This window comes from Ahaetulla prasina, chromosome 8, assembly GCF_028640845.1.
Source record: "Ahaetulla prasina isolate Xishuangbanna chromosome 8, ASM2864084v1, whole genome shotgun sequence".
NCBI classification, from domain to species: domain Eukaryota; kingdom Metazoa; phylum Chordata; class Lepidosauria; order Squamata; family Colubridae; genus Ahaetulla; species Ahaetulla prasina.
The window spans coordinates 23,826,576-23,851,034 of record NC_080546.1 but is presented as its reverse complement, the minus strand read 5'-3'; the positions used below and the strand labels follow the sequence as shown (position 1 = coordinate 23,851,034).

General features: G+C 42.5%; 1 protein-coding gene across 4 annotated transcripts in view; it reads right to left on the bottom strand.

The window, feature by feature from the left end:
• Positions 1–6,668, bottom strand: part of RAP1GDS1 (Rap1 GTPase-GDP dissociation stimulator 1) — an 89,141-nt gene extending 82,473 nt beyond the window's left edge. For 2 of the 4 annotated variants that reach the window (XM_058192092.1, XM_058192094.1), the window contains exon 1: positions 6,282–6,666. In XM_058192092.1, coding sequence (XP_058048075.1) covers positions 6,282–6,285 — 4 coding nt within the window. In that variant the 5' untranslated portion in view covers positions 6,286–6,666. Of the gene's footprint in view, positions 1–6,281 lie in introns of all 4 variants that reach the window. The other 2 variants (XM_058192093.1, XM_058192095.1) reach the window with 2 other exon arrangements.
• Positions 6,669–24,459: the final 17,791 nt, after the last annotated feature.

Sequence of the window (24,459 nt, the reverse complement as noted above, 5' to 3'; positions counted from 1 at the left end):
TAATAATAAATAGCACCTTGTGATTAAATAGAAACGTAAACTATCAAAAAGATTTTCCCTTTCTGTTATGTTATTTGTAGAAAAAAATTATCCCATTAAAATAATTTAATACCATTCTAAAATGGTATAAGGTTTCCTGCCTGAGCAGGGATTGGACTAGAAGACCTCCAAGGTACCTTCCAATTCTGTTATTCTATATTCCATAAATATAAAGCAAGGCAAGGAATGGAGAAAAGAAAGAGTCTTAAAACTGCAGCATACAGAATATGCTTCTAAAATACATTTCAAATGTTTTATCCATATAATATTCTATGCTTTAAAACTAGTTCCAGCTTTTTCCTAAGCTTTGTTGAAAGGAAAATTAATTTCACAAGCGTTGTTAAAATTAAAATTAATTTCAAAGTTATATTAACAGCCCCCATGAACTAAAAGATCATCTCTGCATAATTTTGCATGCTGTGACAAATATGTCTCATGAAAGCAATTATTGCTCCTGCACTATGGGGATTGCCATTTATCTATCTGCAAAATAAACTTTTTATCATATGATTCAATGCCATGTTTATACAAATCTGAAAAACTGGATTATTATTTTTTTGCAGGCCAAAAATCGTACCTGGTACCCTTTATTTCAGTTCTCTGAGTCAGTTTAATATTAATGTCTACAAAGATTACTTCAGAAAAACGATAGTAAAGCTATACAACTGTAGAGCACCCACACACTAAGTAAATATATTCATATAACACATCTTTTTATTAAAAGAATATGAATTTTTATAAGCTCCGTATGAAACAAAACTATGTACTTGACCCCCTTAGGTGCAGAACAGTCAAACCATTTAATCATGAAACCGACTTAGCGATTTAGTGCTCAGAGAAGCAAATTTTGATGCTATGACATGATTTACCAAGTGGGCAGAGAGTCACAAGGAACACTTAGTTCTGGGGGTTTTGGGGGAAGAGAATCAGCTTTAATATATCTCGGAGGCTTTCCAACAAGTACAGAAAATAAATCCTGTAAAAAGCAGATAGGAAGATTTAACAGTAAAGATGTTGCATAGAAGCTTCAAGCTAGATTTTCTACATTCAGAACTCATTACGTTTTATTGTGATTTTTTTTTCAAAGTAGTTGTTATAAACGCCTTCTCTTCAAAAAAAAGGAGAAGCCTGCAAATCAGACTGTAGTGTGGCGTGTTCCCTGCTGACAGAAAACAAGGACAGCTTTGATTCTTGGGAGATTTCCTCAGGAACAGCAGGAGCGCCTGTACAATCACATACGGCCAACAGTGCAGTGGCCTTTTCAAACCTTTTTAGTTCCCTCCTTGCTCGTCCTCATCTTTTGCTCTCCTTGCAAGCAACAGTGTCACAGCAAAAACAATGCTGTGAAACAAGGCATCCAACGCATTAAGCAGCAATGCAGCATCTACGAAGCTGGCAAAAGGTAACAGTATAATTACTCCAACCAACCTTGCAATTATACTAGGAGGCGGCAGTCCCAGCGTGAAAAATCAACCAAGGTTCCCAGTGTCATTGACAACTTTTACCCGGCAATTTTTCTTGTCACTATACAAAGACCACCTGGCCCAAGCCTCGGGGAGGTTTTTTGGCTTCCTTTGCTGAATCACTCGTCTCTCACTTTCTCTCCCTTTGTCATCTCGGTCATCCAACTCTTGCTTTTATTCTTGTTTCTTTGAAAAAATCTGTTTCCCAATTCTTGAGACTCCATATTCTATTCGCAGACTATTTGTTCATCCTGTTCATTAGGCCCCCCTTTCCCATCCTATTTCCCCCCTCCTCTCTCTTTTTTGTCAATATGTTGTATCCTTTGATTATAGTATCTGAATATTCTGACTTTTCATATTTTTTCTGGTAACTCCTTATGAGTAGTCCAACTGGCTGAAAGTATTCCAGATGACCAAAGCAGTATACAATAGATGATGGCTAGGGAGTTTTTATGGAAAGAAAAGACAACTAAACTATGACTAAGCAAGCTTTGTGAGTCGAGTCGATGTCCACGTGAATGTCTATCATGGCTGTAACTGTAATTTGCTATTTAATGTGTTTGAGCGCAGCCAGCTTATGCAACAAATCATAATTAAACAAACTGTGATTCAGCATACATGAGCCCAGTCTAAGTCAAAGCAAAAAGTTTATAACTTATGTATATGTATATACATATATTACTGTTCTCCATAAAGTACAGGCAAACTAAATCACAGCTAAAAAGCATCACCTATTGATAAAAAGAAAATTCTAACTATTAGACACAGGTACATTAAAGTAAGAGAGAGAGAAAAGGGGCTATTTAAAAAGGGAGAAACGTCTTAGAATGTAAATAGACACAGGAACCGACATCATAAATTATCCACAATGTGCACAGCAGTTACAACATTAATGCAACCAGTAGCTCCTTTTCCTAAAAAGCTTGCAGTCCAATGTTACAACCAGTACCCATAGAAATATTTTAGCAATGGTGATAGACATACTTGAGGTTGGCTGTAGGACTGCAGTCAAAGTCTGTGCCTTTCTACATGATTCATTGCAATTTAAGAGATTCATATAATAAAAAAGGTGTATAGCTAAATGCTAAAAGTTAAATACCTACAAATGTGTTAAATAAACAGAGCTGCATTCACTGATATACAAAGATAAAACTATAGTGCAGCAAATATGAGGTAATTCTGAAAGTATGGACATACAGGATTCAACAGCCGGCCATCAGGACTTTAAGTTCTATGCTCCCTTGAAAATAAACCTTTAGGAACACCACTTTTATTATTTGAGTGATTTAAATCGCATGTTTCTGTTCCTGATCTTCAAAACATAGGCAAAAGCAGTGGACAGATTCATTCAGTTCCAGCCAAAACTTCTCAGTGGATCAAAGAAATTCAAATAGCTTTCGTGGTTTTCTCCAGACATCCTTTAAGTGACCTAGCTGGACACTTTATTACTACCAGTTTTTTTTAGCCTTCACAAAGGGTTTAATATTTTGATGCCTTAAGCAAGTAAGATTTTCAGGGTGAAACAAGTACTGGGAATATTCCGATTCTTCTTGGAGACTTGATTCATCTATACTTTCACAACCCAGCTTGCAGTATAGGAGCCTTCAAACTGAGTCTGAAACAGTAAGTGCAAGAAACTACAAGTACTCAAACAATATATACTATGAAATTATTAATAACATTTGGGAACAGGATTTAATCTAGAGCATTTAAATCTTTAGACTTTGGGAAAAACCATTCCATAAATTGAAAAATATCTGGCACCTTAATGGATACTGTTTGTGCTAGGTTGCCACAAAAAAAAAAAAAAGAACTACAAATTAGCCAACCATAACATAACATAATAACAGAATTGGAAGGGACCTTGGAGGTCTTCTAGTCCAACCCCCTGCCCAAGCAGGAAACTCTACACCATGCTAGTATGTTGTGCATCTACAACTTGTTTCTTATTGTACAATCCCAGAAATTTGGGCCTAGTTGTTACAGAAATGTAAATAATTAAAATAAATAGAAGTGAGTAAACATGGGTAAAAGGCCATGTGAACACAGCATCAGGCCCTCTTGCTCCTTAGTACAGCACAATCATGCTGAAACAACTTTCTCCCGTTTGTTTAATGTTGCTTTCATCTTATTCCCACCTTATAAGTAAGGCAAACTTAAGTCATCATAAGCTGTATCTATGTAATTGTAGTATATTTTCCTTCTTCATCTGACCCAATTCTACGAATCAATTTCAAGGTATGTAAAATCTGTAACATTTTATCACCAAGGGAAAATCTAGTGACTACTAGGATTGATCCGAAGTGTATTTTGGGGTTGTGGGGAGACAGGAACTAACCCCTTCCGTTTAGTCAGTAGTGAGCCTCCAACCTTTACCATCTCCTTCAGTACTTTATTTCTTGAATTCTTTTTATGACATCACTTTCTTTCTTCAGCTGGTGGACACCAGCTTCTCTGCAGGCTTCCAATAGTGGGAGATCCACATTATTTCAATTAAACTTTATATTTGGCACTTCTTTTCACTTCCTAGCCCTCCTGCTGAAATAAGAGAGACACTGTCCAATAACTTACTAGTCATGATGAAGTAAGCCTCACTTTTCTCAGGGAGTATTTTAGGCATTTCTCTCATATATATATAGATAGATAGATAGATAGAGAGAGAGAGAGAGAGAGAGAGAGAGAGAGAGAGGGAGGGAGGGAGAGAGAGAGAGATACACACACAAATGGGAAGACCAGACCAGTATAGAGAAGCCAAAGAGTCCTAAAATCAGACCACCCTATATTTACAATTCAGCACTCTGAATGGTGGATATTTTCTTAGGGATGAGAGAAAAAGTAAAGGAGAAAACTAGCCATTTTGTCTAATATGAGTGTTACACATGCACACGACATCCTTCAGCAGATACTTGGTATAGATGTAATAGAGGTAGGGCACAGATTAGCAAGGGGGACAGCCAAGGGCTGAAACCTGGCTACTCCAGAAGCAAGATGGTTTGTGGAGTTCCAAAGACACTATATAATATTTTATCCTGCAAAGTGAGATAATGCAAAAAACAAACAAACAAACTCAAAAGCATTTTCATTATCTGCAAGGAAATGGTTTCCCTCTATGAACATTGTTGCCCCTAAAAATTCCAGAACTCTTGATGTGAAATTTAAAGATCACCTCTCGTACATTTGTTAAAGCCACTAGTGAGATTGCTCTTATTTGTTTGTCTGCACTACTATCAACAGCTTCTGAAAAAAAGAGGCAAGAACGGGTTTGGCATACAGTTCTCAACCTCAATGTTTGGAAAAAAAATACAACAATGACTAGTTAATGTAAAGTACGGGCCACATTAAAAAAAACCCACTAGTCCTGGTATTTCAAGGTAGATTATTTTGGTGGCACTGTTCGCTTAAAATGAGGGATTATGATATTGCATTAATCACTCTCTCCATTTCACAACTCAAAGCATTTCTTGAAAAGACAACTTATGCAAAGGGGGCAGATAATAAGTCTCAAAACAAGCAAACGGCATGGAACCATTATATGTATTTCTTTCCTTACTATATTCGAATAATTCCAACTATATTGGAATTCAAGGTGACTTTATACTCCATAACCAGATGGATTCCCTTCTAGGCATTGATCCAGACTAGGCCTCCTTACAGTAGTTTAATCCAAGTGGGTGCATCATGTGCTCAGTGGTAAAACAGTCCAAGGAACTTCAGCACAACTGACATTTGGGCAAGCGTGGCCTGGAAATGCTGAGTTAGTAAGTGGTATCCCAGACCGGTGCAACTTTTCTCTTAAGACATTTAGTGAAGTTTAATTGACTGTTTTACTAAATGATGATGCAGTCATGTCTTTTTGTCCATAACAGGTGATCCTGTCTGAAGTAACTCATCCTCATCCATAGTCAAAAAATCTAATGATGTATACAAGAGCCCTTGTAAGGACGATTCCATGGCAGGCTACCTTAACCGATGCCCACAATGCTCAGGAAACAAAAGTCTTAGCCCTACAGCCAAACTGAGTTTACTTCAATGAAATGATGTCCAACTCAGATAAGCCAAGCATGAAATAATGGGGAAACTTGGCAACTGATTTTGGAAAATGCTAAGGGCCATTCCTTAGAAAACCGGGATTCCTTGTTATTGATAAGCTGGCAGGAGGGGAGACCTGAACTCAAGACAACCTCTCCCCCATTCCGAGCTTCTTCTTTCCCTCTTTGAAAGACGTCCTTCGCAGCTGCCACCTCAAACCATCCCCCGGGTTGACTTAAGGTCACTCAGGGTACCTGCAAGCCCTCCTGTCCCCGCTACGGACATCCTGGCCGAGCAGCGTCACGAGAAACCCCCGACATTTCAACAGAGGTGTGTGGGGGGGGGGGAAGCAGATTTCGGCTTTTTCCGGCTCCCCCGCGGAATCCGAAAGCGAAGGGATGTGCGGATGAGGAAGTTACAAGTAGTCGGCTTCCTTCTCCCGTTGCTCGGACATGAGAGCGAGGAGGAGGAGGATGGGTAGGGGTGGAGGTCCCGGGTTGCTTAATCCATGGATTACCACCCACCCACCCCTAAAAAGGAGGGAGTGCGCGACGGGGCGAGAGGGGAGAACGCGCCCCGACTTGCTACAACGCCGCCGTCCTATTCCTCCCCATCCGTCCCTACCTAAGGCGGGCTTGGTTAAAGGGCTGCCGGCTGTCCCTTTAGCGGGTGCTCGAGGGGATGCTTCAGCGGACCTTGACGGGAGCCCGGGAGAAACGAAACTGACCTGCCGTGCTCGGGACGACTTACCCATGTTTCAGCCACAGGAAAAGGGAAGACGGCGAGGCGGCTTTCTTATTTTTATTTTATTTTTTCCCCTCCCGGCGGCGGCGGCAGCGGCGGCTTCCTCTGCTGCTCGTGGGCTGCTTGGCTCTCCGCCTCTCCCGCGCCAGGGAGAAACAGGCGGGGCCCGGGGCTAGTGCAGCTGCTTGCGGCCAAGAGGCGCAGGGCAGGGCAGAGGCGGAGGCGCGGGAGGAGGAGGTGGGGAAGCAGGCAAAAAGGGGGCAGCCCGAGCGCGCCGTAGCCCTTCGTGCCGCGCCTGGCTGCGTGTGGCTCTCTTGGGGGCGCTCGGGTGCACGCGCGACGCCGCCGATGCCGCCGCCGGGAGGCGAAGGGCTGCCCGCGCCCGCGCTGTGGTTCTCTCGGCAGCGAAAAGGAGGCGGAGAAAAGAGGGGGAATTTTCCGGGGTGGTTGCGCGAGGGAGGGCCGGCGCGTGCGCCGCTGCCGCCGCCGCACGGGCCGGTCCACCCTGACGGTGCCTTTGCCTACAGGGGAGCGAGCGAGGCGAGGCGGCTTCTGCAGCCGGGGAAACGGGGATGGTGTTTGTGTGTGTGTATATGAGTCCGTTGGAGCTGGAGCTCGGGCGTTTGGGCGCAGCCGGGCAAGGCCTGCCGTGAGAAGCGCAAAGGCTGGCAACACCCACAGAGGAGGAGGAGGAGGAGGAGGAAGGGGAAGCCAGCACTCCAGCTGGAGAAAAGCAGCGGTGCCGGCGGGAGCGGAGAGCAGCACGTCGGCCGCACCTGACTTTGGCCTGCCTGAGTGGTCGTGACGTCCACGGGGTGGGGTTGAATGTCAGGATACGTTGATATTACAGGAATGCAGCGGAATTCTTTAAAAAGATGATTTTATTTTATTTTTTTTTAAAAAACCCACCCATACTAAAATAACTATTCTCTATTTATTCGCAGAACCCACGGGAGGATTCAGCGGGTGAAACGAATCCCCCCAGCAGGAGGAACCCTGTAAAGCAAACGATGGGTGTGGAGAGAACAATTTGCCGTTGGATGAATAGTTAGGTTTTAAATGGGTGTTTGCACGGCAAAGGGCCCCAGCCAGAATGTCCCTCTTTTCATTGCATATTGAATGAAGCCATGGTACCTGTAACTGCCCGGCTTCACGTACATGCGTAAAAGCAAAGAAAGCAAACTAATTTGTGGCTGAAGGTGTAATATGCCCCCCCCCCAACATTCTGCTCCTAATGGACAATCTGTTTCTAATATAGCGTGCATACAGGATGGGTATTTTGAATTGTTTAGTCTTTGTCATTATGACAGGGATGCTTTCCATACCAGTGGTCTCCAACCTTGGCAACTTTAAGCCTGGAGGACTTTAACTCCCAGAATTCCCCAGCCAGTTTTGCTGGCTGCGGGGTTCTGGGAGTTGAAGTCCGCCAGGCTTAAAGTTGCCAAGGTTGGAGATCCCTGTTCTATATCAAAGCATGATATAGAATAGTACAGAATAGAATTTTTTATTGGCCAAGTATGATTGGACACAAAAGGAATTTGTCTTGGTGTTCTCAGTGTACATTAAAAAGGCAAGATACATTCATCAAGAATCATAAGGTACAACGGGCCTTAATGATTCAGGAAACAATATCGGGAAACAATATCAATATGAATCATAAGGATACAAGCAACAAAGTTACAGTCATAAGTGGAAGGAGATGGGTGATGGCAGTGATGAAAAGAAGCAATGAGAATATGTGCTATGTACATCCATACCCATCATATTATGAGCCATGGTGGCGCAGTGGTTAGAGTGCTGTTGGAAGAAATATCCATCTGGGTTCAGTTCCAAGTGGGGACAAAGACACTGGAAACATGGAGGCTGCTTGGAAAGATGGTTTAATGGTGGTCAGGATCACATGGCTTGAGTTCCTGAACAGAAAAGGGCCTGAGATCCTGTGTGCTCCCTGGCTTTATGCTTTTTCTGAGCTTTGACCTTTCTGGGGCACAGGAAGAGTATCCTGATTGGTTGTCAGACTCCCAGGGGGTGGGGGTCTTAGCTAGCCTTGCTGGCTGTCTCTCAAGCTTGCTTGAGCCTTGCCATGTGGTGAGTTTCAGTTGTATTGTGTTGCAAATCATGGGGGGATTGAGTGAGCTTGGTTGAAGCCTTAATTGCCCATTGACAAAGGTGGGGAGAATGAGTGAGCTTAGCTGAGGCTTTTAATGGCCCATTGACAAAGGTGGGGGGGAGTCAGGAAGTTGCAGGGAGCTCCTTTGTCTTTAAAATATGTTTCTCCATTTCTCATCCAGGAAGGTATAATATTCTGCTTTTTAAAATATTTCCTAGAATATTTCATTCTTCTAGGAGGGGGGTGGGTGCTAAATTCCTACAGTGCAGCACAGCAGGCTACTTGTGCTGACTGCTGGCAGTTCAAATCTCACTAGGCTCAAGGTTGACTCAGCCTTCTATCCATCCAAGGTGGGCAAAATGAGCACCCAGATTGTTGGGGGCAATATGCTGACTCTCTAAACCGCTGTAAAGTCTAAGTGCTATTGCTGTTGCTATTATTCCCTTTCAGGTTTTGCAATAGTGAGATGTTTTCCTCTTTTTTTTTTTCCTTCGGTTTTGTATCCAGACATACTACTGCAAATAAAATATATCGTGGATGTATTTAGCTAGACACTGAATGTATGGTATACATATAATGGGATCTGATATCGGAGAAGAACTAAATGAGATGTAGTGATATGTATATACATACATTCTTACTATGCTATTTCTTTTCAGGGTAGATAGCATTATGCAAGGTGCAGAAAAGAAACAACCAGAGAATGTAAAGGCTTTTCTTAAATTAGCTAAATTAGCATTCATTATATTTCTCTGCCAGCCCAGCGGTGGTAAGATTCTGGCAGTGGCCCAATACATGGTTCACAAATTGCTGGATGCAGGCAACAACCTAGATTACTCCTAAAGCTGACATGTAAAGCTGCTTATACCAATTAAAAAGAATTATCTGTAGCTCAGGGTTGAACTCTGGGGTTCTTGGTGTTCTCTTGTTTTCTTGCAGACATTTCATTGCCACACTAGGTAACATAACGCCAATTATTATTTCATTTATTAAATTTATTTGCAGCCTGTCTCGTTTTGAAGCAGCTCTTGGCCTCTTACAGCATAAAAACATTAAACTCATCAGAAATAAATATTTCCTATCTGAATAAAATGACATTACAATCAAAATAAAATCATAGTCACATGATGGGACAGGAGGGAGCCAGATGGGTGAGGTGATGATGGCTCTCAATCAATCACCTCCAGTGTGATATTCCCCTATTGGGGTCCCAAGCCATCCGGCAGAGTGAGGTCTTAAGGGTCTTTGGTCAGATGGGTGGGAGCCAATGTCACCTCGGGGGATAAGATATTTCAAAGAGCAAGAGCAACAATGATGTTGCCTAGTTTGGTAATGAAATGCCTGCAAGAAAACAACCAAGCTGAGAGAACACCCAAGTACTTCAAAGCTATGTGTAGTCTTCTAAAGGGCAAGACCCCATGAGTTCAATTCCCAATAGAGGATGTGAACCCCACAGAATAACAGCTGGCTATCTTCATAGGATGAATCAAAACGAGAATGAAAGCAGTCTTGTAGTGCTTTCTCCTGTTGTTAATATAGGTGATCTGAAAGTAGAAATTATCAATCCATTGTCACGATCAGGTCATTGTCATCTTGAGATTGATGCCCACCACTGGCCTTTGTGGGAAGGGATGTGTGTGGACCTAGTAAATTGGCCTGTTCTAAGCACTTTTGAGTTTCCAAAGGATACCTGAGAAGTTGCCTAGGAGGCAGTTCTATTGATTTTTATTGATTGGATTTAATTTGATTTGTTAAGGCTGTCTTAATTCCAACCATCACCTCCCTTTCTCATATGGCTGAAACATGCCTTTCTATTTTCTATACATTTTCTAATTACAAGGAAAGAACGTTGCTGCACATTATATTATTATTTAATAACAGCACAGACTAATCCACTTCACTGGGCACTCTTCTTATTGATTTTATTTTTATTACAATTTAATTACATGGCAACCAACTAGAGAACAAACCTGGATATTAAAAAGATAGGAAACAAGAAAGGGAAAAATTTGCAACCAGAAAAACCACATTCTGTGTATCATAAAATGTAACAAACAGGCCCCATTACTACTTTATCCAACACCTGGAAGAATAGCCAATTTCTTTTAAAGACTACCAAGACATCATCAGGGTGGAAACCATGTATCTGATTGGATTAATGACTCTGTGTTTTCTAGGGAACTTAACTAAGGTTGTTCAGTGAAAAGATCTGTCACAGCTTCTATTTATTTATTTATTTATTTATTTATTATTCGAATTTATATACTGCCCTATCTCCCAAAGGACTCAGGGCGGTTCACAGGCATATAAAACATCAATATACAAATTAAAATAATCCTTAAAAAACTTATTCTAACGCCCAAATTATTAAAAATAGAAATATAAATATAAAATATAAATATTAAAATCAATTTAAAACCCCTCTAAATTTAAAATCTAAGCCAGTCCTGCACAGATGAATAAATGTGTCTTGAGCTCGCGACGGAAGGTTCGAAGGTCAGGAAGTTGACGGAGTCCTGGGGAGTTCGTTCCAGAGGTGGGAGCCCCACAGAAGGCCCTTCCTGGGCGTCGCCAAGCGACACTGCCTAGCTGACGGCACCCTGAGGAGTCCCTCTCTGTGAGAGCGCACGGGTCGGTGAGAGGTATCTAGTCGCAGTAGGCGGTCCCGTAGATAACCCGGCCCTATGCCATGGGCGCTTTAAAGGTGGTCACCAAAACCTTGAAGCGCACCGGAAGGCCACAGGTAGCCAGTGCAGCCTGCGCAGGATGGGTGTTATCACGGGAGCCACGAGGCTCCCTCTATCACCAGCGCAGCCGCATTCTGAACTAACTGCAGCCTCCGGATGCCCTTCAAGGAAGCCCCATGTAAAGAGCGTTGCAGTAATCCAGGCGAGACGTCACAAGAGCGTGAGTGACCGTGCATAGGGCCTCCCGGTCCAGAAAGGGGCGCAACTGGCGCACCAGGCGAACCTGGTAGAACGCTCTCCTGGAGGCGGCCGTCAAATGATCTTCTAGAGACAGCCGTTCATCCAGGAGGGCGCCTAAGTTGCGCACCCTCTCCATCGGGGCCAATGACTCGCCACCGATGGTCAGCCGTGATTTAGCTGACTGTACCGGGATGCCGGCATCCACAGCCACTCTGTCTTGGAGGATTGAGCTTGAGCCTGTTTCTCCAAAGTACAGCTGGGTGTCATCCGCGTACAGCTGGTACCTCACACCGAACCCACTGATGATCTCACCCAGCGGCTTCATGTAGATCAGGGGTGTCCAAACTTTTTTGAGTGAGGGCCAAATACAGAAAAATAAGCAAAGGCCCGGGCCACCGGGGGATGGCGTGGCTTATTTTGGGGTGTGGCTTGGTGGTCATGTGACTGGTGGGTGTGGCTAACTGCTCATGTGACTGAGTGGATGTGGCTATGGGCATAGAAACTACTCAGAGGGCTAAAAAAAGTAATTTTTGACCAGTCCTCACACTTATGACCATCCTCACATTTATGCCCATTGCAGCATTTTTAACAACCATATCACTCATTTCACAACTGCTTCTCTTCACCACGGTTACAAGATAGGGTGCAAAATGTAAAGATAGTTGTAGGTGTGAGGACCAGTCAAAAGTGTGAGGACAGGTCAAAAATAACTTTTTCAGCCCTCTGAGTAGTCCCTATGCACAAAATGCTGTAACAGGCATAAATGATGACCGGTCATAAGTGTGAGGACTGGTCAAAGTGCGATATAGTTTTGTCTGGAGACATTCTGCACACTTCCCCACCAACGCTGTTCGCCCTCGCCGCCTCACCTGTTTCTCGATGCCGGTCTTCTTCTTTTCCGCCAGGGAGTCCCAGCTGCTTTCTATCAGTCTGCAGGGTGCAAACTGTCACACTGGGAGATCCTGCAGCATGCAAAGAAGCCCCAAGGGTCCCTCGGTTTGGGCACAGGATTGGGAGCAGAGCCCCCAAGGGGCTTTGAAGCTGCCCCGAGGGGCAGCTGGGGCCCATGTACAGAGTGTGCACAATAGCCTCAAGCCACAAGAGTTTTGCAGCCAGCCAGTCCTTCTCAGAGGCAGACAAAATGAAACAGAAACAAGCCAAGCGGGTGAGAGACACCTTCAAAGGCAAACAAACAAACAGACTTCCTTTGGGAAGAGGCAGCGCTGTGCTAGGAAGGCCGGCTGTTCTCCCCTCCGAGGGCCTTGTGGGTCAGCCAGGAGGCTTTGGCCCATTGGAGGAACGACCTGGCAATGCCCATGGGGCACAGGGGCCACCAGCCGGCCAAGCTGCCTTGGGCCCAAAAGACTCTTTTGAGGAAGGGCTTCATCCCCTTGGGCATCCCGGCATCCCAGGATGTTGCCATCTTCCCCAGCTGTGGCAACACCGCGGGGTGGGGTGGGGTGGGTCTCTTGGCTCTCTCCCAGAGCCTCCTTGGTCACTCAGCTTCCGGACAAGGCCCCAACTGAGCTGCGCCCCTTACCAGGCATTCCCACCAACTGAGCTGCATCGCTGGGGGAGGGGGGGGAGGCGGTGGCTGGAGAGGGACAACCCGCCTTCGCCGCCCACCAGACAGAGGAGGAGGCGGGCGGGGGGCAGAGCTTCGGCGCCGGGCGCCCTCGGCTGGCGCGCGCAGGTAGGCTCTCCGGCGGGTCGGCAGAGCAGGGCTGGACGGGCGGGGAGCGGGCGGGGGAGGATGGGAGGGTGGAGCTGCTGAGGGGGCCCCGCTGCCGGGGCTGCCGAGGGTCCCGGCGGGAACGGGACGCTTCTGCTCCCCGGAGAACCTCTGGGTGGGGGCGGCGGTTGTCCTCTCCAGCCACCGCCTCCCCCCCCTCCCCCAGCGATGCAGCTCAGTTGGTGGGAATGCCTGGTATGCCCCACCCACAGGTTCTCCGGGGAGCAGAAGCGTCCCGTTCCCCCCCGGGCCCTCGGCAGCCCCCGGAGCGGCCCACTCAGCAGCTCAACCTCCCATCCTCCTCCGCCCGCTCCCTGCCCGTCAGCCCTGCTCTGCCGACCCACCCGGAGACTACCTGCTGGCGCGCGAGCCGAGGCGCCTGGCGCCCGGAAGCTCTGCCGCCCGCCTGCCTCCTCCTCTGTCTGGTGGGCCGGGCTGAGCCGTGCTCCCGGCGCACAGCCCAGTGGCTGAATGGCGGCCCGCAGCCCCGGGTGGGCAGGGTAGCCTCATCGGAGCCTCCCGCATCTGCAACAGGCGGCGGCTTGAGGGGCCAAGGACGGGGCCGCACCACTGTCCACCGAGAATTTGCTGCGGGCCAATAAAAACTGACCCGCGGGCCGCAGTTGGCCCGCGGGCCGTAGTTTGGACACCCCTGATGTAGATGTAGATGTAGATTCTAAGCTTTCCTGGAGCAGAAGTTCTTGCAAACTGTCAAACAGTGCTTAGGATGCATACTGTTCTTGTAGCTCATGGTTAACCCCATATTTTGTATATAAGAGAACTCAACTTTGTCTGGCACTTGTTAAAAATCCAACCTCTGGAAAAACATTTGCCTAGAACTGGCTCCCCACTTCTCTCTGTATACCAATGACTGCATCTCCAATGATTCATCTGTTAAGCTACTGAAGTTCGCAGATGACACAACAGTGATTGGTATCATTCGAGATGATGACGAATCTGCATATAGACGAGAGGTCGAACGATTAGCCTTGTGGTGTGACCGAAACAATCTGGAACTGAACACACTCAAAACCATAGAAATGGTGGTAGACTTTAGGAGAAACCCTTCCATACTTCCACCTCTCACAGTACTAGACAACACAGTATCAACAGTAGAAACCTTTAAATTTCTAGGTTCTATCATATTGCAAGATCTAAAATGGACAGCTAACATCAAAAACATCATCAAAAAAGGACAACAAAGAATGTTCTTTCTGCGCCAACTCAGTAAGCTCAAACTGCCCAAGGAGCTGCTGATTCAGTTCTACAGAGGAATTATTGGGTCTCTCATTTGCACCTCTATAAATGTCTGGTTCGGTTCTGCAACCCAACAAGAAAGACACAGTTCAGAGGATAATTAGAACTGCAGAAAAAATAATTGCTACCAACCTGCCTTCCATTGAGGACCTGTATACTGCACGAATCAAGAAGAGGGCCGTGAAAATATTTACAGATCGCTCGCATCCTGGACATAAACTGTTTCAACTCCTACCCTCAAAACGACGCTATAGAGCACTGTACACCAGAACAACTAGACACAAGAACAGTTTTTTCCCGAAGGCCATCACTCTGCTAAATAATTCCATCAACACTGTCAAACTATTTACTAAATCTGCACTACTATTAATCTTCTCATTGTTCCCATCACCAATCTCTTTCCACTTATGACTGTATGTCTGTAACTTTGTTGCTGGTAATCCTTGTGATTTATATTGATATATTGACCATCATTTGTGTTGTAAATGTTGTACCTTGATGAAGGTATCTTTTCTTTTATGTACACTGGGAGCATATGCACCAAGACAAATTCTTTGTGTGTCCAATCACACTTGGCCAATAAAAAATTCTATTCTATTCTATTCTATTCTATTCTAGAATAGAATAGAATAGAATAGAATAGAATTTTATTGGCCAAGTGTGATTGGACACACAAGGAATTTGTCTTGGTGCATATGCTCTCAGTGTACATAAAAGAAAAGATACGTTCATCAAGGTACAACATTTACAACACAATTGATGATAATATATCAATATAAATCATAAGGATTGCCAGCAACAAGTTATAGTCATACAGTCATAAGTGGAAAGAGATTGGTGATGGGAACTATGAAACGATTAATTAAATTAATTACTGCAGATTCAGTAAATAGTCTGACAGTGTTGAGGGAATTATTTGTTTAGCAGAGTGATGGCCTTCGGGAAAAACTGTTCTTGTGTCTAGTTGTTCTGGTGTGCAGTGCTCTATAGCGTCGTTTTGAGGGTAGGAGTTGAAACAGTTTATGTCCAGGATGCGAGGGATCTGCAAATATTTTCACGGCCCTCTTCTTGATTCGTGCAGTATACAGGTCCTCAATGGAAGGCAAGTTGGTAGCAATTATTTTTTCTGCAGTTCTAATTATCCTCTGAAGTCTGTGTTTTCTTGTTGGGTTGCAGAACCGAACCAGACAGTTATAGAGGTGCAAATGACAGACTCAATAATTCCTCTGTAGAATTGGATCAGCAGCTCCTTGGGCAGTTTGAGCTTACTGAGTTGGCGCAGAAAGAACATTCTTTGTTGTCCTTTTTAATGAGGTTTTTGATGTTAGCTGTCCATTTGAGATCTTGCGATATGAGAGAACCCAGAAATTTGAAGGTTTCTACTGTTGATACTGTGTTGTCAAGTATTGTGAGAGGTGGAAGTATGGAAGGGTTTTTCCTAAAGTCTACCACCATTTCTACGGTTTTGAGTGTGTTCAGTTCCAGATTGTTTTGGTTGCACCACAAGGCTAGTCGTTCGACCTCTCGCCTATATGCGGATTCGCCGTTGTCTCGAATGAGACCAATCACTGTTGTGTCATCTGCGAACTTCAGTAGCTTAACAGATGGATCATTGGAGATGCAGTCATTGATATACAGAGAGAAGAGAAGTGGGGAGAGCACACAGCCTTGGGGGCCTCTGTGCTAATTGTACAGGTATTTGATGTGATCTTGCTTAGCTTCACCTGCTGCTTCCTGTTTGTTAGGAAGCTTGTGATCCACTTACAAGTCTGTTCCGGTACCTGTAGCTGGTTTAGCTTAGTTATAAGAATGTCTGGAATGATGGTATTGAATGCTGAACTAAAGTCTACAAAAGGACCCTTGCATAGGTCTTTGGAGACTCAAGATGTTGTAGGATGTAGTGCAGAGCCATATTAACAGCATCATCTGTTGATCTATTTGCTCGGTATGCAAATTGCAAGGGGTCTAAAAGCGGATTCGTGATGGTTTTCAGGTAGGAAAGCACTAGCCTTTCAAAGGTTTTCATGACTACAGATGTTAGAGCAACTGGTCTGTAGTCATTCAGTTCCTTGATGGTGGGCTTCTTGGCACTGGGATGATGGTAGGCGTTTGAAGCAAGAAGGAACATAGCACATCTCTAGTGATTTATTGAAAATATGGGTGAAGATGGGGGCCAATTGGTCAGCACAGACTTTTAAGCAAGAAGGAGTTATCTTGTCTGGGCCTGGAGCTTTTCCTGGCTTTTGTCTGTGAAATAGGTCCTGCACTTCCTTTTCTGTGATCACTAGGGGTTGTGAACCCAATGAAATGGGGTCAGTTGTAGGAGGCTTGGCTGTTGTTGGTGTGTCTGAGATGGGGTTGTGGAGATAGGTGGCTGTAGTTTCCTTTCAAACCTGCAGTAAAACTCATTCAGGTCATCTGCCAGTTGTTGATTACCTTCAGCCTGGGAAGGAGGTTTGCCATAGCCGGTGATATTTTTAAGAGTTTTCCACATGTTTGCTGGTTCATTTGCTGAAAATTGATTCTTTAGCTTTTCAGAGTAGCTTCTTTTTGCTGCTCTTATCTCCCTTGTTAGTGCATTTCTGGCCTGATTGTACAGCATTTTATCACCTTTTCTGTAGGCTTCCTCTTTGGAATGTCGTAGCTGCTTAAGTTTAGGTGTAAACCAAGGTTTGTTATTACTGTGTATTCGCAAGTTCCTTGTAGGTACACATAGGTCTTCACAGAAGCTGACATATGATGTTACAGTATCTGTGAGTTCATCCAGGTCTGCAGAGGTATCTTTAAAAATATTCCAATCAGTGCAGTCAAAACATGCCTGTAGCTTTAATTCTGATTCCTCCGTCCAGGTTTTCACTGATTTAATTATTGGTTTTATGGCTTTAAGTCTTTGCCTGTAAGCAGGTACAAGGTGAATCATGCAATGATCAGAGTGTCCTACAGCTGCACGTGGTAAAGACCGATAGGCATCTTTTAGTGTTGTGTAGCAGTGGTCTAGAGTATTCTTGCCTCTGGTGGGACAATTGACATGCTGAAAGTATTTTGGTAGTTCTTTCCTTAAGTTTGCCTTGTTTAGATCTCCCAAAACAATGGCCAGTGAATCAGGGTGTTTGGCTTCAGCCTCCATGATTTGGTCAGCTAGAGTTCGTAATGCCTCGTTTACACAGGCTTGTGGTGGGACATAAACAGCAATTAGAAGAAATGAGGAAAATTCACGAGGCGAATAGTAAGGTTTGCAGTTGATAATTAGAGTCTCTAAATTGTTGTCACAGAATTTGTAAATTATGTTAAAATCTTGACACCAGGTTGAATTAATATATAGGCATAAGCCTCCTCCTTTCTTTTACCAGATGTTTCTGGAATCCTGTCTGATCGTTCAATTTGAAATCCTGGAATGTTCAGGCTGCTATTTTCAATTGATTCATTTAACCAGGTTTCAGAGAAGCATAGGACTGCTGAATTGCGAAAATCAGAATAGTATTTGTTTAAGAGGAGTATTTCATCCATCTTATTTGCAAGTGAGCGTATATTTGTTAGGAAAATTGAAGGCAGAGGAGTTTTAGTGCGAGTTCTTAGCTTGATTAAGATCCCAGATCGTTTACCTCGTTTCCTTCGTTTCCGTCGTTTGGTTTTTTTAGTAATCCATGGCTCCGTGGGAATTGCCTCCTCCTGTGTTAGAATCTCCTCCGTGTTTGTAAAGACAGGCGGGGGTGAGATTAAAGAAAGCTGCTCCTTAAAGAAATGTTCCTTAATTTTTAGCAGATGGTCTCGTGAGTAGGAAATCCGTAGTGAGTCACAGAGAACAATTAGAAATAAAGAAACAATTAGAGAGCATTTCACCGAGGCAGCCTTCGTCGGCGCCATCCTATTCTATTCTATTCTATTCTATTCTATTCTATTCTATTCTATTCTATTCTATTCTATTCTATTCTATTCTATGTTATTAGTTTTTGAACTTTATTATAATCTTCCTCAGTGAAACTAGTACTAGTACTCTGGTGGCCTGAGACTGGAAGGAAGGAAGGAAGGAAAAGTGCAGAAGGCATGTTGCTCAGATCCCCTTTCATCTGACTAGACAACAGCTTTACCTACCTTTGATATATAATGAAAAATAAATTTATAAGTACTATTTCCCTTCATAAATGCAAAATTGAAGTATGTGAAGGCTTAAACAGATGTTTCTAGACTGCTTCATCTCCACTGCTGCAGTAGATATATTAAATTCACCTACAATATGAAATTCTGTATCATCTCATTCAAAAGCACTCATTTCTTCTCCTTATCTGTGGCAAATTAACAGAGACCACTTTTGTTTCAACAAACTTTTCATTGCATTCAAAAATTTGACACCTGCAAGATGCATTTTAGTGTGTTGTATCTTCTTCAAAGGTAGCCTGTATGGTCACTTTATGATTTAGGGGACCATACAAATCCAGAAAATTGGGTTGAGTGAACTTTGGTTAACATGACATGAATAAACATTTTGTATTAGCACAGCTATGTGAGTACTTTTCTAGCAAAAATAGAATAAGATAAATATATAAATCAAAAAGTAAGGATGTTGTTTTCTTTTAGATGAAGGCATCAGTGAAAAAATAATGGTATAATAATGTCAGTATAAATTTGTGGTCATATTGTTACTACAATATTTTCTAATATTCCATATCTTTTAGAGCTATGGTATGGAATATAGAATTGTCAGTCATCTTGATGGATCTTCCAAAATGCTGTCAGAATTCTCTGAAACAATGTTAAGGCATAATTTTTCCTATAAATTACCTTTATTTAAGTAGGATATTTTGAAAAAAGGTGGATGACTTTCAGGAAGAGAGAGAGAAGGAAAAGTGCAGAAGGCATGTTGCTCAGATCCCCTTTCATCTGACTAGACAACAGCTTTACCTACCTTTGATATATAATGAAAAATAAATTTATAAGTACTATTTCCCTTCATAAATGCAAAATTGAAGTATGTGAAGGCTTAAACAGATGTTTCTAGACTGCTTCATCTCCACTGCTGCAGTAGATATATTAAATTCACCTACAATATGAAATTCTGTATCATCTCATTCAAAAGCACTCATTTCTTCTCCTTATCTGTGGCAAATTAACAGAGACCACTTTTGTTTCAACAAACTTTTCATTGCATTCAAAAATTTGACACCTGCAAGATGCATTTTAGTGTGTTGTATCTTCTTCAAAGGTAGCCTGTATGGTCACTTTATGATTTAGGGGACCATACAAATCCAGAAAATTGGGTTGAGTGAACTTTGGTTAACATGACATGAATAAACATTTTGTATTAGCACAGCTATGTGAGTACTTTTCTAGCAAAAATAGAATAAGATAAATATATAAATCAAAAAGTAAGGATGTTGTTTTCTTTTAGATGAAGGCATCAGTGAAAAAATAATGGTATAATAATGTCAGTATAAATTTGTGGTCATATTGTTACTACAATATTTTCTAATATTCCATATCTTTTAGAGCTATGGTATGGAATATAGAATTGTCAGTCATCTTGATGGATCTTCCAAAATGCTGTCAGAATTCTCTGAAACAATGTTAAGGCATAATTTTTCCTATAAATTACCTTTATTTAAGTAGGATATTTTGAAAAAAGGTGGATGACTTTCAGGAAGATCTGAAAAAAAAAGTACAACAGTTAATTTTATGACAGCAAAACAACAAATTATTTCTGATAGCTTCCCCTCTCAAGATTTGTTACATTGTAAGTACCATCACTCAAGAGTTTGAATGTAATGTTCACATGATTTAAAAATTACTCCTAGTGTAAATGGCTTAAGAGTTATGAGTAAGTGCTCTGAACTTTGTTCATAATATTGCATGCTAATTTGCTGTCAATAAGATTTGCAGATATGTATGGGGAAATATGGAGAAGAAATGAAAACATTTAGCAGGAGGTATAGCTTGGAGATAATCTGCATAAGATATTCTATGGAAATATATGGGAACTACTGCATTGGCCTTGGGGCCAGTCACTCTCAGTCCAATTCACCTCGCAGGGTTGTTGTTATGGGGAAAATAGAAGGAGGAAGGTGTGTGTTTGTTGTCTTTAATTGTTAGCATATAAATAAATAGGCTATCTATTGTTTGGTCTCTGTTTCCTTCAAAATATAGACACTCAGCTAAAGAAACAAAATTGCACCCCTCTACCTATGCAAATTTATTTGTATTGAATGAGGAAGAACAATAACATTGATGTCAGGAAAACGTTTTGCAGAAGAAACTGGGAATAAATCATACCATTTGATACTGTGAAAGAGAGAAAAATTGACTCAGCTGTAGACAAGCCTGGATGACTGAGGAAGTCCATGACATAAGGAAACGAGTGAGGGAATACTACAAGCAATCCTAAGAGCTGACTTCCTCACTCTTGCGGCCTACCAATGTTGACAGTACTGAATAGCTAGAGTTAATCGTGTACATATTAAAAAGCGGCTGGACAAGAATTTACAAGAACTAAAAGAGAAGTCCATCCCCCTTGCATGTTTACTATATAAAGAAACTCTGGCTTGGGTCAAAACATAACAATTTGGGGAAGCTTTGTGTTATATGAAAAGAAGACCATAAATGTGAACGTTTGCAAAACTAGACTTGGTATAAATAATAGACTGCCTATAATTTGGGCAAAGAATAGGAATGGGAATTGCTGATGGCAAATTAAGTTGAAACAACCTGGAAGAATTTATTCCTCCTGATAACAAGGAAAAGCATCCAGATTTGACCCAGGCACTTGATTAACAGTTTGGATTCAAACTTCAGTAAGTGCCAGGCTCAGGTATTTGTGTGTGTAATAATAGGTTCAGAAAGATCTTGACTTGAACATTGGGTCCTATCAAATAAAATGTGGTTCAATGGTGAGAAAAATAAGTTTCTACAATTGGGCAAGAACAACTAAATGCACAAGTATAGAATAGGTGGTTCCTCACTCAGTAGTAATAACTACGAAAGGGAGTCTTAGTGGACAATCACTTAAATATGAGGCAGCAGTGTGCTGCAGCTGCCAAAAAAGCCAATGCAGTCCTAGGTTGCATTAACAGAGGGATAGAATCAAGATCATAAGTGTTAATAACACTATAATGTGTTGTATTGTATATAGGTTTGATTACCACACCATAAAAAAGATAGAAGTGTGTAAATGGATTCTGGGAAATGGAGTTTAGTAAAAAAAAATAATCTATTTCACACTTACTGAGACAAATGATTTGTCAAGGGTGTCAAAGCATGGCAAAACAAATAAATGATATGGGTTATACATTACATGTTGTAATACAGTAAGTCATAAAGTACTTTTTTTATTTGGGATAGATGAATATTGATATTGCAAGGCACGTTTTATGACTTTGCTAGCATTACTATTATAACATTAGCAGAACTCGCACTAAAACTCCTCTGCCTTCAATTTTCCTAACAAATATACGCTCACTTGCAAATAAGATGGATGAAATACTCCTCTTAAACAAATACTATTCTGATTTTCGCAATTCAGCAGTCCTATGCTTCTCTGAAACCTGGCTAAATGAATCCATTGAAAATAGCAGCCTGAACATTCCAGGATTTCAAATTGAACGATCAGACAGGGTTCCAGAAACATCTGGTAAAAAGAAAGGAGGAGGCTTATGCCTATATATTAATTCAACCTGGTGTCAAGATTTTAACATAATTTACAAATTCTGTGACAACAATTTAGAGACTCTAATTATCAACTGCAAACCTTACTATTCGCCTCGTGAATTTTCCTCATTTCTTCTAATTGCTGTTTATGTCCCACCACAAGCCTGTGTAAACGAGGCATTACGAACTCTAGCTGACCAAATCATGGAGGCTGAAGCCAAACACCCTGATTCACTGGCCATTGTTTTGGGAGATCTAAACAAGGCAAACTTAAGGAAAGAACTACCAAAATACTTTCAGCATGTCAATTGTCCCACCAGAGGCAAGAATACTCTAGACCACTGCTACACAACACTAAAAGATGCCTATCGGTCTTTACCACGTGCAGCTGTAGGACACTCTGATCATTGCATGATTCACCTTGTACCTGCTTACAGGCAAAGACTTAAAGCCATAAAACCAATAATTAAATCAGTGAAAACCTGGACGGAGGAATCAGAATTAAAGCTACAGGCATGTTTTGACTGCACTGATTGGAATATTTTTAAAGATACCTCTGCAGACCTGGATGAACTCACAGATACTGTAACATCATATGTCAGCTTCTGTGAAGACCTATGTGTACCTACAAGGAACTTGCGAATACACAGTAATAACAAACCTTGGTTTACACCTAAACTTAAGCAGCTACGACATTCCAAAGAGGAAGCCTACAGAAAAGGTGATAAAATGCTGTACAATCAGGCCAGAAATGCACTAACAAGGAGATAAGAGCAAAAAGAGGCTACTCTGAAAAGCTAAAGAATCAATTTTCAGCAAATGAACCAGCAAACATGTGGAAAACTCTTAAAAATATCACCGGCTATGGCAAACCTCCTTCCCAGGCTGAAGGTAATCAACAACTGGCAGATGACCTGAATGAGTTTTACTGCAGGTTTGAAAGGAAACTACAGCCACCTATCTCCACAACCCCATCTCAGACACACCAACAACAGCCAAGCCTCCTACAACTGACCCCATTTCATTGGGTTCACAACCCCTAGTGATCACAGAAAAGGAAGTGCAGGACCTATTTCACAGACAAAAGCCAGGAAAAGCTCCAGGCCCAGACAAGATAACTCCTTCTTGCTTAAAAGTCTGTGCTGACCAATTGGCCCCATCTTCACCCATATTTTCAATAAATCACTAGAGATGTGCTATGTTCCTTCTTGCTTCAAACGCTCTACCATCATCCCAGTGCCAAGAAGCCCACCATCAAGGAACTGAATGACTACAGACCAGTTGCTCTAACATCTGTAGTCATGAAAACCTTTGAAAGGCTAGTGCTTTCCTACCTGAAAACCATCACGAATCCGCTTTTAGACCCCTTGCAATTTGCATACCGAGCAAATAGATCAACAGATGATGCTGTTAATATGGCTCTGCACTACATCCTACAACATCTTGGGTCTCCAAAGACCTATGCAAGGGTCCTCTTTGTAGACTTTAGTTCAGCATTCAATACCATCATTCCAGACATTCTTCTAACTAAGCTAAACCAGCTACAGGTACCGGAACAGACTTGTAAGTGGATCACAAGCTTCCTAACAAACAGGAAGCAGCAGGTGAAGCTAAGCAAGATCACATCAAATACCTGTACAATTAGCACAGGGGCCCCCCAAGGCTGTGTGCTCTCCCCACTTCTCTTCTCTCTGTATACCAATGACTGCATCTCCAATGATCCATTTGTTAAGCTACTGAAGTTCGCAGATGACACAACAGTGATTGGTCTCATTCAAGACAATGACGAATCCGCATATAGACGAGAGGTCGAACGACTAGCCTTGTGGTGCAACCAAAACAATCTGGAACTGAACACACTCAAAACCGTAGAAATGGTGGTAGACTTTAGGAAAAACCCTTCCATACTTCCACCTCTCACAATACTTGACAACACAGTATCAACAGTAGAAACCTTCAAATTTCTGGGTTCTATCATATCGCAAGATCTCAAATGGACAGCTAACATCGAAAACATCATTAAAAAAGGACAACAAAGAATGTTCTTTCTGCGCCAACTCAGTAAGCTCAAACTGCCCAAGGAGCTGCTGATCCAATTCTACAGAGGAATTATTGAGTCTGTCATTTGCACCTCTATAACTGTCTGGTTCGGTTCTGCAACCCAACAAGAAAAACACAGACTTCAGAGGATAATTAGAACTGCAGAAAAAATAATTGCTACCAACTTGCCTTCCATTGAGGACCTGTATACTGCACGAATCAAGAAGAGGGCTGTGAAAATATTTGCAGATCCCTCGCATCCTGGACATAAACTGTTTCAACTCCTACCCTCAAAACGACGCTATAGAGCACTGCACACCAGAACAACTAGACACAAGAACAGTTTTTTCCCGAAGGCCATCACTCTGCTAAACAAATAATTCCCTCAACACTGTCAGACTATTTACTGAATCTGCACTACTATTAATCGTTTCATAGTTCCCATCACCAATCTCTTTCCACTTATGACTGTATGACTATAAC